This window comes from Diabrotica undecimpunctata, chromosome 5 (assembly GCF_040954645.1).
Source record: "Diabrotica undecimpunctata isolate CICGRU chromosome 5, icDiaUnde3, whole genome shotgun sequence".
NCBI lineage: Eukaryota > Metazoa > Arthropoda > Insecta > Coleoptera > Chrysomelidae > Diabrotica > Diabrotica undecimpunctata.
In genome coordinates, this window is record NC_092807.1 from 82,071,776 (window position 1) to 82,085,107 (window position 13,332).

The window sequence follows — 13,332 nt, forward strand, 5'->3', positions numbered from 1 at the left end:
CCAGTACAATACCAAATTCGTTCGTAAAAAGTCCTTTACATTACAAAAGGAAAAACATTCAATTCACGCGTGTTTTGAATCAAGCTCACAAGAATCTCATCACACAAGCGAAGATACAGCGCCGTGTGTTTCGCTGTGTATCTCTTCGGGAAATTTGCAAGCTCTAGAAGACGTTATAGAAAAGTTCTGGTACTCAGAGGACATACCGAAAGGATAGCAAAGTTTAAACTCAGATGAGTTAATGGCCGAGCAAATTTTTGTAGATAGCACGGTTATACTTCCGGACGAAAGATATCAAGTAGATATGCCGTTTCGGACTAATAACTATTTTGAACAGTTAGGAGATTCGCTAGCTATGGCTAGGAACCGTTTCTTCAATCTCGAGAAGAAACTGGGTAAAAATAAAGTTCACTTTGCCGAATATAAATCGGTTATAGAAGAATATTTACAACTAAATCACGCCAAAGTAATTCCACTGGAAAGATTTAATAATAATTTGAATAAATACTTTTTACCTCATTTCGCAGTGATTCGAGAAGAGAGTCTTTCGACTAAAGTTAGGATTGTTTTCGATGTAAGTGGGAAAAAAACTACCGGTCTGTCACTTAATGATACCATGCTAAAAGGATATCAGGTGCAACCTAATTTGTACGATATCTTATTGAGATTTCGAACCTTCAAATTTGTCTTAGTAGGGGACGTTGAAAAAATGTTTAGGCAGATACAAATAAATCCAAATCACAGATTTTTGTTAAATATATTGTGGAGAAATAATGTGGGAGAGCAGCTGTCATGTATAGAGATGCAAAGATTAACTTTTGGCACGAACTGTGCTCCCTTCTTGGCTACGAGAGTATTGAAAGATATCGCAGATAAAAATAAAGATAATTATCCAATAGTGTCGCTTATGTTAACACAACAAACGTATATGGATGACATCATAGCTGGATGTGATACCATAGGGGAATTAAATAAACTAAATATTGACTTGAACACAGTGCTCAACAAATCTGGATTTACGTTACAAAAGGTTGTTTCAAATTCAACCGAAATATCCAAAAATTATCACAATCGTGCAAAAAATTCGGAATTACAAGATGTAGATTTATCAAAAGAACACTCCAATAAAGTTCTTGGTTTAAGATGGAATTCCGTTAGTGATTCCTTAAGCTTTGTCTTACCGGTAATTAACAAAACCGGGCCAATCACGGAAAGAAAAGTTCTATCGTTGGTTGCTCAATGTTTTGATCCAATGGGATTATTGACACCATTTATCGTTAGAGGAAAGATTTTGATACAAAAGCTTTGGTTGTTAAAGTTAGATTGGGATTCAGAAATTACCGAACCGCATTTATTAAAGATTTGGAAGGAGTTTTGCTCTGATTTTAGTGAATTGAAAAAAATAAGTATTCCTCGCTTAGTTTTTGTAGATAAAAATATTAGTCAAATAGAATTGCACGCATTTTGTGACGCAAGTGAGACCGCATATGCGGCAGTAGTATATATGAGAACGATTTATAGTAATGAAACAGTTTCGTCGGTATTGATTACGTCAAAATCGCGAGTGGCACCTTTATCGAAAACGACGATTCCCAGGCTAGAATTATGTGCAATTAGTTTAGATACCCAATTGGTTAGTTCTCTTCTAGATATTTTTAAAAATCGTGTTTTGATCAAAGAAAGCCATATATCTGGTCGGATTTGAAGATAGCTTTATATTGGGTTAATTCCAGTTCGTCGAGATGGAATGTTTACGTTGGGAATCGGGTAGCGGCTATACAGTCAATAGGTAAGAATTTTCTTTGGCACCATGTGCGATCTAATTGGAATCCAGCAGACTTACCTAGTAGAGGTGTGGCAGTGAAAGAGCTGTTGGGTGCTTCGCACATGTGGTGGCATGGCCCACCCTTTTTGTCATTAGTAAATATAAACTACGAACAGTTTAGAATAAACTTTAAGTTGCAAAACATTCCCGAAGCGAAAAACGTCGTATGGTCATCTATTCAAGTAGATGATAGCATTTGGTTATTGGCTTCTGATCGATATTCCTCGTATAAAAAAACTCAACGCATTTTCGCATATGTTTTAAGATTTATAAAAAATTGTAGGCTTTCGAAAACGGGTTTAGATAAACTTACCGAGAATTTAACTCCTAGGGAAATAAATAACGCAACAGATCTTATAGTACGGGAGCTTCAACAAAAATATTTTAGTAAAGAAATTTCTGATTTAAAAGCAAATAAAATTTGTTCAAATAAAAACTTAGCGGCGTTGACACCTATGTACAATTTAGAAGATGGATTTTTACGTATGGGTGGGCGATTGGAGAATGCTGAGGTTCCTTATGATCAAAAGCATCCTATTTTATTACCGGCTCACAACCGAATTGTTTCACTTATGATAAGGGATATGCATATAAAATTAGGACATGCAGGCGCGCAAACCACTCTGTCAAATTTTCGGTTAAAATTTTGGCCTCTCAACGGTTTAAGAGAGGCGAAGACAGTGATACATCGCTGTATGATTTGTTTTCGTTTTAAATGTCAACCAATGACACAAATCATGGCAGACTTGCCCAAGGATAGGGTCACTGTCTCTAGGCCCTTTAAAAAGGTAAGCATTGACTACGGTGGATATTTTTTAACAAAAAGCTCTAAGCTTAGAAAAGCGCCAATTACAAAATCTTATATAGCTATTTTCGTTTGCTTGGTTACTCATGCTATCCACTTGGAAGTAGTTTCAAGTTTGACTACCGAAGATTTTCTTTTAGCGTTGAAACGCTTTACTGCTCGTAGAGGAAATCCTACCGTTATCTATAGTGATAATGCAACCAATTTCTTTGGAGCTCGGAATCAGCTTAAAGAACTTCATGAGTTTTTAATAAATAAGGAACAAAACATTCATATAAAAAATTATTGTTTAGAAAATTTAATAGAATTTAAATTTTTACCACCAAAGGCTCCACACTGGGGAGGTTTACATGAGAGTAGGATTAAAAGTGCAAAGTTCCACATTTATCGTTTAATTGGAAAAATGTTGTCACTTTTGAAGTATTTTATACAGTAGTTGTACAGATTGAAGCTATATTGAACTCACGACCCCTTACCCAATTATCTAATGACCCAAATGATTTTACATGTCTTACCCCAGGACATTTTTTGATTGGCACCAATTTGACAGCGTATCCAGAATTGGACGTTACTTCGGTGAAGGAAAATAGGTTAAATCTTTACAAGAAGATTGCACAAACACAGCAATTATTTTGGCAAATATGGGTTAAGGATTACTTAAATCAATTACAGCATAGACTAAAGTGGAGGATACCTACCAAAAATATTGAGCTCAATGAGTTAGTACTTGTTAAAAATGAAGACAATCCTCCTTTGCTTTGGCCTCTGGGACGAATTATAGAGACTTACATGGGACGGGATAACAAAGTTAGGTCCGTTAAAGTAAAAACTCAGGTCGGAGAATATGTGAGACCAATCACCAATATCTGTCGATTACCATCTTCAGAATTGTAGTCCTATAGGATTGGATTAAACATTGTATTATATATATATATTATATATATATATATATATATATATATATATATATATATATATATATATATATTGTGACAATTAGGGTTTATAGAAAATAATTTATAAGTTATATACTACATAATATTAGATATAAAAAAGTATTTGATTATTTTAAATAAGTTATATACTAGAGAATTTTATAAAAATATATTTATGTGAGGGCATTTTAAGAAATTAGCATATAATAATTGTAAAAAGTTGTATTTTAATAGATTTAAGTGAGCCATGTGCATAGGCAACCAAAAATACTCTCGGAGTGATTGACAGATAGAAATTAATCATAATTGGGAATATAAAGTGGGGTTATAATAAAATATTGTTTGAATTGTGTATTTTATTAAATTAGAGTGTTAGTTACTAATTTGAATGTTTATTCTGATCTGAAAAGCCTAAATGTCAACAAAATTATCAATGGAACATTAACGAATTCTCCAGAGTGCAGAATTTGACCTGTGTTTATGTTGGAACATTCTGGAATAATGATTATGGCGGTGGATCGAACAGATATTTTTTTCGAGAACATCTATATAGAAGTTAATAGAACGAATGGAACATGATCTCTTACCAGATGGTTCTGGAATATCAAAAAGGATATAAATACCCGTGATTTGGATTCAAGATGGCAGTTTTTAGTCATGGCAGTTTTTTAGTCAGAAGTCAGGCCAGTTCATTATGAAAGTTAGTAGACACATTTAGTTAGTGTAGTAAATTGTTCAGAATTTTCAAGAAGTCAGTCAGAAAAGTTTAGTAAGAAATATGAAAGTTAGTTGGAGTCAGTGAATCAAGTACAAATAGTCCAATTGTTTAATATAATTAAAAAAGGTATATTGGAAGAAATTAAATTATGTTATGGTTGGAGATTAGTATAAATCAACTTATAATAATTGGATATTGGTATATTGAAAAGAAGAATAAATATAAATGGTGTTTGCTGGTTTGGTTGGTGGTGTATAAATGCTGGTGAAGAAAAATATATCTTAAATTGGTAGAAGCTGATAATTAGAAAAAGAAATTTCACAAAAACAAGGATAAATGAAGTACGAAGACATTCAGTGGTGATTAGAATCTATATAGTGGAAAACAGTTCATTTAGGCATTCAGTGAAAGAAAGGTACAAAATTTTGTTAATATAATTTAGTTAGTGTCATAACAATTTCAATTTTGAAGATAGTTTGTTTAAATTTTAGATTGTCTATAGAATTTAATTAGTTTTGTAAGAATATCAATTTAAAGATAGTTTATTTTAAATTTACATTGGCTAGGTTAGATATATATATGTGTGTTTCATAATAGTTACAATAAAGATAATTTAAAAAAGTACTTACAAGCTAATTCTTTGAGAACCGCGATAAAAACCCTATATTATTAAAAATACTCATTGCTCATCATTCAAACAAAAAACACATCATAACAATTTGGCACCCAACGCGGTGGCTCTCTATTGAAAAGAATTAGTTTGGGAAGATAAGTGCTCTCATATAATTAAATTAATTATCAGTAGAAAGAAAAAATTATAGATTTTATTTTTAATTATATTTGAACAAGTAAAGTCTCAAAATGTCTCAAGGAAAGAAAGGTACAAGAAGCAAAAAGAATGAAGAAGATGTGGAAGTAGAAACACAACCTATACAAGAGGAGAGTTTAGTTCAAGTTCCACAAGATACTGCAGAAATGAATCCAGAAAGAGAGGAAAATGTCAATATGGCAGCTTTGATGTCATTAATGATGCAGATGAACAAGACGATGGAAGAGAATTCAAAAGAAATCAAAGAAGACGTGAAAAAAATGGAACAGAAAATGGAAGAGAATTCAAAAGAAATCAAAGAAGACATAAAAAAATTGGAAGAGAATTCAAAAGAAGTCAAAGAAGACATGAAAAAAATGGAACAGAAAATGGAAGAGAATTCAAAAGAAATCAAAGAAGACATAAAAAAATTGGAAGAGAATTCAAAAGAAGTCAAAGACGACATGAAAAAAATGGAACAGAAATTGGAAGAGAATTATAGAAAATTAGAAAAGAAAATAGAAGATAATAATAATAAAATTGTAAAACAAATGGATAAAAAACTTGAAGCTGCAGAGAAAAAAGTAGCAAATGAAATAAAAAGTATACGGAATGACTACAAGAAAAGGATAGACAATGAGAGGACAGATGTAAAGAGGATTATTCAAGATAATAAGATAGATATAGAACAGAAAATAGAGTTACAGAAATGTAACTTAGAAGTAAAAATTAACGAAGACAGGAGAAACACAGAAGAAAAATTAGACGATATACAACAAAATATCCAAATAAATTGTAATCAAATAAGAAATGTGGAACAGAGAATAGATGATATTTCACAAATGAGAGACATAGGGAGACCTTACTTAAATTTAACAAATGAGACTGGGATTAAATTCTCTGGTAATATAAAAAATTTGCATCCTAGAGTATACATAAATAGTTTAAAACATAAATTAAGATTGGTGAATAATATTAATGATATTAAAGATTATATTAGAATGACATTAAATGACAATGCAGCAACTTGGTTTGCTAGTATTGAGAATGATTTAGATAATTTTCAAACATTTAAAAATAAATTTTTAAATTATTATTGGGGTGAATTAGAGCAAGCCAAGTTTAGAGAAATTCTATATTTTGGAAAGTATAATCAAAATTTAAAATCAAATATGGTAGATTATGCATTGAAATTGATAACAGTTGCAAAATATTTAGAACCACCACTTAGAGAGGATGAAACAGTCTTAAATGTATCTAGACATTTTGATGCTGATGTTGTGCAAACCGTAACTGTACAAAATATTCAAACAATAGATAGTTTTATTAATTTTATTCAAAGAATACAAAGAGGCAATATGACAAGTAATAATAACAACAGAAAAAACAATAATAACTTTCAATATAATAAAAATGATAATCAACAATATAGACAATCATATAACAATAATACTAGGTATGGTAATAATTTACAAAATTTTAATAATAATAACAGTAACCAAATTAGACAAAATTGTAATAACAATACTAGTTATAATAGACAACATTTTAATAACAGTACTAATAATAATAGACAAGATTTTAACAATAGAAGAAATACAGAGCGACCTAACTATAACAGACAGGTAAATTGTGTTCGAAGGAATAGAAGCTGCGAAGACAGGGAACGAAGTAGTACAAGGCAGGAAAATGTGAGTAGAAGTCATAGTAGGGAAAGACATAGGACATCAGATCCAAGTGGTCAGATACAATCTGACAATTCTAATAATCAAAATTTTGTGCAGTAAACTTTCTGAATTACAAGTTAGGCCATTGCTATTATGAAAAACCTTCTGAATTTATTTCTTTAGATGAAGAGAAAATTATTGAATCTATTAATTTAATTTATATAAATGCTTTGGCCAAAAATAAAATGATTAAGATTATGATAGATACTGGTTCAGAAAGTACTTTAGTCTCGGAGAATTTTATTTTTAATACATTAAAACTATCAGATATAATAAAGATTCCAAAAATTAAAATTATTGGTGCAAATAATAAGAAGTTGGGTGAAATTGATAAACTAGCCAATTTTAAAATTAATATTCTTAATAAAGAAATTAATATGCAAGGATTTATTGTCAAGGATTTATGTGTTGATATATTAATGGGAAATGATGAATTGGAAAAGAAGAAAGTAAAGATAGATTTTGAAGAAAAAATGGTAACTTTGGAAGGGCAAATAATTAAATTTATGCAGAAAGATGAGGTGGAAGAAGGAATAAGAGTTGATAGGATATTATTAAAAGAAAAGAATTTCAAAAACCAGAACACATATAAATCTAATGTTGTATATGAAAAACTAAATACAGTTTCCATGGATTTTATTTCAAATTTAGTTCTCATTCCAACAGGAAAAAAGCATATACTAGTGATAGTTGATTTATATACAAAATTTATTAAACTATATCCCTGCTCCAGAACAAATGTTAAAATATTAAAATTATATATTAATCAATTTTTCGAAGAAATAGGACCATTTAGAAATTGCATAATAGATAATGCTACATATTTTAACAACCAAAAATTTCGGACATTTTGTGAGAAAAAGGGAATCAACATTCATTTTACAAGTATCAGACATCCTCAGGCAAATCCTGCAGAAAGATATATTAAAGAAGTTATAAAATATTTAAGGATACTGTGCCAAAACCAACATGAAACTTGGCAGCAACATATACCACAAGTAGAATATTTTTTGAATAATACACATAATTTGAATACAGAGGAAGTACCAGAATATTTAATGTTTGGCCATATAGGAAACAGAAAGTGGATTAGTGAATATAATCAGGATATGTTAGAACAAGTAATGCAGAAAGTGAATAACCGAATTAGGAGGAAAGTTGAAAAATATATCAGAAGACAAAATCGAAATATAAAAAAACCAATCACATTTCAAAAAGGAGACCTAGTGTTAATTCGTTCACTTAGAAAAAGTAATGTTAAAGAAAATCGTTGTAAAAAATTACAACCAATGTTTGAAGGTCCATACATAATTGAAAATCAGAATGGACTAAATAGTTATGTGTTAATAGATGCAGAGAACAGACTAAGAGGCATGTTTCATATCAACGACATTTTTCAATATCATGAAGAGATTGAATAATGATTTCTATACCTTTAACACAAATATAATAACACTAATAACTTACTGATATATCCATTTTATTCAATAGACTTGATTTGTTAAATGGTAGATGGTAGATTTCATTATTTTGAATCAATTTGACATCATACTTGTTGAATTTTGTATATATGGAAATTAATTTGTACCCTAAAAATCATAATTTGGGGTTAGACACAAAATTGATACTATAATTGCTATAAAAATGTCTTTCTAATATAATAAAGTGAAAAAAAAAACTTACCAATTTATATTGATGAAAGTTATTTTGAATGGAAATAATTCCTAGATTTTGTCTATAAACAAACAGAACACCATATCGATTATATTTTTAATTAAGGTTATATTTTATTCTCTGATATCGCATCCATTGCCCCATTTGACATGACAGCTTGACCATAGAATAGCCGAACTGTGCTACGTTGTTCTCTGTTTTGACATAGACAGCGAACAGGGATGTATTTGATAGAACAATTAAAATAGGAAATTAAATTATTTCATTTATTATAATTACTAAGGTATGTGGCTAAGAAAATTAATATTTAAAAAAATAATAAGTAAATTATTTATTTTAAATATTATTTTGGGGTATTGTGACAATTAGGGTTTATAGAAAATAATTTATAAGTTATATACTACATAATATTAGATATAAAAAAGTATTTGATTATTTTAAATAAGTTATATACTAGAGAATTTTATAAAAATATATTTATGTGAGGGCATTTTAAGAAATTAGCATATAATAATTGTAAAAAGTTGTATTTTAATAGATTTAAGTGAGCCATGTGCATAGGCAACCAAAAATACTCTCGGAGTGATTGACAGATAGAAATTAATCATAATTGGGAATATAAAGTGGGGTTATAATAAAATATTGTTTGAATTGTGTATTTTATTAAATTAGAGTGTTAGTTACTAATTTGAATGTTTATTCTGATCTGAAAAGCCTAAATGTCAACAAAATTATCAATGGAACATTAACGAATTCTCCAGAGTGCAGAATTTGACCTGTGTTTATGTTGGAACATTCTGGAATAATGATTATGGCGGTGGATCGAACAGATATTTTTTTCGAGAACATCTATATAGAAGTTAATAGAACGAATGGAACATGATCTCTTACCAGATGGTTCTGGAATATCAAAAAGGATATAAATACCCGTGATTTGGATTCAAGATGGCAGTTTTTAGTCATGGCAGTTTTTTAGTCAGAAGTCAGGCCAGTTCATTATGAAAGTTAGTAGACACATTTAGTTAGTGTAGTAAATTGTTCAGAATTTTCAAGAAGTCAGTCAGAAAAGTTTAGTAAGAAATATGAAAGTTAGTTGGAGTCAGTGAATCAAGTACAAATAGTCCAATTGTTTAATATAATTAAAAAAGGTATATTGGAAGAAATTAAATTATGTTATGGTTGGAGATTAGTATAAATCAACTTATAATAATTGGATATTGGTATATTGAAAAGAAGAATAAATATAAATGGTGTTTGCTGGTTTGGTTGGTGGTGTATAAATGCTGGTGAAGAAAAATATATCTTAAATTGGTAGAAGCTGATAATTAGAAAAAGAAATTTCACAAAAACAAGGATAAATGAAGTACGAAGACATTCAGTGGTGATTAGAATCTATATAGTGGAAAACAGTTCATTTAGGCATTCAGTGAAAGAAAGGTACAAAATTTTGTTAATATAATTTAGTTAGTGTCATAACAATTTCAATTTTGAAGATAGTTTGTTTAAATTTTAGATTGTCTATAGAATTTAATTAGTTTTGTAAGAATATCAATTTAAAGATAGTTTATTTTAAATTTACATTGGCTAGGTTAGATATATATATATATATATATATATATATATATATATATATATATATATATATATGTGTGTTTCATAATAGTTACAATAAAGATAATTTAAAAAAGTACTTACAAGCTAATTCTTTGAGAACCGCGATAAAAACCCTATATTATTAAAAATACTCATTGCTCATCATTCAAACAAAAAACACATCATAACAATATATATATATATATATATATATATATATATATATATATATATATATATATATATATATATATATATATATATTTATCGTTTATAGTTTAGTTTTACGTGTAAGGTATCATTCGCATTGAAATTCGTATTGTCTATTGCGTTAAGTATAGAATAGTTTGCAAGCTTAAATTAGATTAGGAATTGGGTTTAGAAGGACCCGACTCCAGCTGTAGCTAACAGTTGCTGGGGAGTTTAATATATGGATTTTTTGGGGGAGAATGTTCCGAGAATCTGCCTAAATAAACAGAGGCTATTTTTCGAAAGCCATGTTCTTAGAAATTAAACGTAAACAAACTACGTCACAGATCACGGGAATTATGCATCGGAAGAAGGTCGAATCAATTTTAAACAATCAGTACCAATCCACTTTTGGGGCGTACAGACGTTGTCGCTTCCGCTAATATTCGGAGATTGAGAGTCGAGAAGTTCTTTTTACCGTTGGGGGTTATACTAATGTTGCTAGTTATCTCGAAATGAGAATCATGGTTTTTATCGATGAAATATGTTCGCAAGTAGTTGGAAAGTATTCGCACGTAGCGTGGAGAATAGTAATAGTTCATCTATGGTAACTCGTATCAATACCATACATTATAATTTGAAGTATTTGTAATAGTGTAAAAATTAGCTAAGAGTGCCGTATTCATGCAAGAATAAATCCAAGTGTTTATAAGTGCTATAACCACATTAAGGTTCAACAACAAGAAGGACCTGTAAGGACAGCCAGGATTCCAGTTTTAACCCTGCTCAGGACAGGACTTGGTAGATATAAAAACATTTTGATATTTTATGTGAATTCTGAACTATTTCGTTATGGTATATAGTGTTTACTGACTTCATATTTCGGTACAAAATTGTGCTAAATTAATATTTATATAAGGTCCATGCTTTTAGTATTAGCGTTTATTCAGAAATAAAATCTGTATTTACTATACTCAACTTTTTATTCTAATTTATATTAAAAAAGGATTAGACAAACTTACCATCCCGGGACGGGGTGTGATTAAAATCAAGCGTTGGTGAAATTAATACAGTCCATTAGGGGTCATTCGGACGCCTCTTAGTTAATGATAATAAGGCATATAGCCCTCATTAATCACTGGTCTTGTCTCTTCTATTTTTTCCTACATCTGTTATATTCACTTCTTGTTTTATTATCTTGTTGGTCCACTTGTTTATTCTTTTAACAACTATTTAAAGTTTATAATTTATTTATAACAAATTTCTAAGGGATTCGCCTGCCTATCCGCTGACGCTCGGGTTCAAGGACAGCTCAAAACTTCAGACTTTTAAACCTTACGACAATAAAATCTCTAACTTAATAATATTGTTAACACCGTATCAAATAAAAAACAAAAAATATTTCTAGAAAAAATTTAATTAAATTTTTTAACAAAAATAGCGTATTTTTACATAAATGTATTATGCTAAGGTATTAACTACACAATTTTTTTTATTTAGGAGTGAAACCTCTTCAAAACCCTCACTTCATTGCAGATGTACACGGATTAATATCCGGTCTCGTGTCTGTTTCTAATGAGATACCTACGCTTACGCTTGTTTACACATGCCCACTTTATCAGTTGTAAATTTTAATTGCCCGAAGTTTTACGATGGAAGGTTATTCGTACATAGCGAAAGGAAGTAATTTTACTCTAATTACGAAATTATTGTAACGGATGATAATTGGGAAAAATTGTGAAATAAAAACTTATTAGTAGCATGATTAATATTAAGTTGAAGACTATATTAAAATAACTTGATAAGTCACAATTTTGGTTTTGTTCAGGAAAACATTTTTAAAGTTTAAAACTCTGTGATTATGTTAAAATACATTGTATTTCTAAATCTAATCTATTTTTTGTAAAACGTAAAACAGAAATAGAGAAAATATATTTTTAGTGCAAAGAATATCAAATGAAACATTGTCTTAAAAAATATTTTACAACATAATTTCAGTTTTCCATGTCGCATCCCATTGTTGCTAACTACTAGGATTAACTGGATTTATCAACGTTTTCCCCTGTTTGGAATGGACATGTTAAGTTCTTTCTCCGTACACAGTTCTTTTCAACAAATAAATCTTTTGACTTATTAAGTTATTACCCCGTATTGTGTTACTCTTAGAAACCAAGTAATTAAAGCTACAAAGTCAAAAATTGGATCAAGATCTTTCCCTGTGGTCTTTATTTGTTTTACCTTTGGCAATATAGTGACTTCGAATATCGGGTGTAGTTAACTAATATAATGGATTTATGTATGGAACCAGAGTTTTAACACTGTTTAGGCTGTCGCCTCTTCAAGGAATGGGTACTCCTTTTTTTTGCGGAGTGATGGGGGCGTGACAAAACGTGATGATTCATGTTGGTTTGTGGAGAAATAGGGGACTACTAAGAAACTGGGGTTCAGAAGGTGGCGTATATGTGTGGACGATATGTTATATGAAGCATACAAGAGGAATTATTGGTGAGGGGAACGGCTCTTAATCAGCATTTTTGGCCTGAAGTTGTTAGCTGCGATATTTAATGGGGAATGTTTCTAGAATATCAAAATACCAATCAGGAAGTTCGTGTTCAGTGTTGTGTAGAGGCTTAGCTGGAGGGAACGGAACTTTTCTTTGAGGAAACCTGGTGAGTATTTGCTCTCGGCGATTGCAAGGCGTCTTTAATATTTGTTTTGCTCGATTGTTCGAGCCTGTGGTGGTTCGAAGGACATACCTCCTGCTGAGGGATAGGATTATGTCCTTAATATGTGTAATATTAGCTAATATGTATATGTGTGCTAATGGATAGTGACTGCACCGCCTCAGGATTTTTCTTTCGGTAGCCATGATGGCGTTAATTTGGTAGGTGTTAAGGGATGCATACCTTGTATTCTATAATCGGTCTAAAAAAGGTTTTATAGGTGTGCAATAATATTTTAGATGACGTCTTGCCCATTTTGCCGGCTAGCACTGCCAGGAGTTTAAACCTCTTTCTCACCTCAGAAAACCGAGTTTCTGAGAATAAGGTCCTCTCCT

General features: G+C 30.4%; 1 protein-coding gene across 1 annotated transcript; it reads left to right on the forward strand.

Annotated features, from left to right (window-relative positions):
- Positions 1-241: 241 nt before the first annotated feature.
- Positions 242-11,902, forward strand: LOC140442326 (uncharacterized). The gene is made up of 2 exons (XM_072533401.1): positions 242-1,475; positions 11,775-11,902. The coding sequence occupies exons 1-2, from the start codon at positions 242-244 to the stop codon at positions 11,900-11,902; spliced, it is 1,362 nt and encodes a 453-aa protein (XP_072389502.1).
- Positions 11,903-13,332: the final 1,430 nt, after the last annotated feature.

Bases quoted from the DNA above. Each gene is read 5' to 3' on its own strand.
- LOC140442326 (XM_072533401.1), top strand. From the start codon at position 242: ATGGCCGAGCAAATTTTTGTAGATAGCACGGTTATACTTCCGGACGAA. The intron at 1,476-11,774 runs GTGAGACCGCAT...TTTTTTATTTAG, and splicing joins GCACGCATTTTGTGACGCAA to GAGTGAAACCTCTTCAAAAC.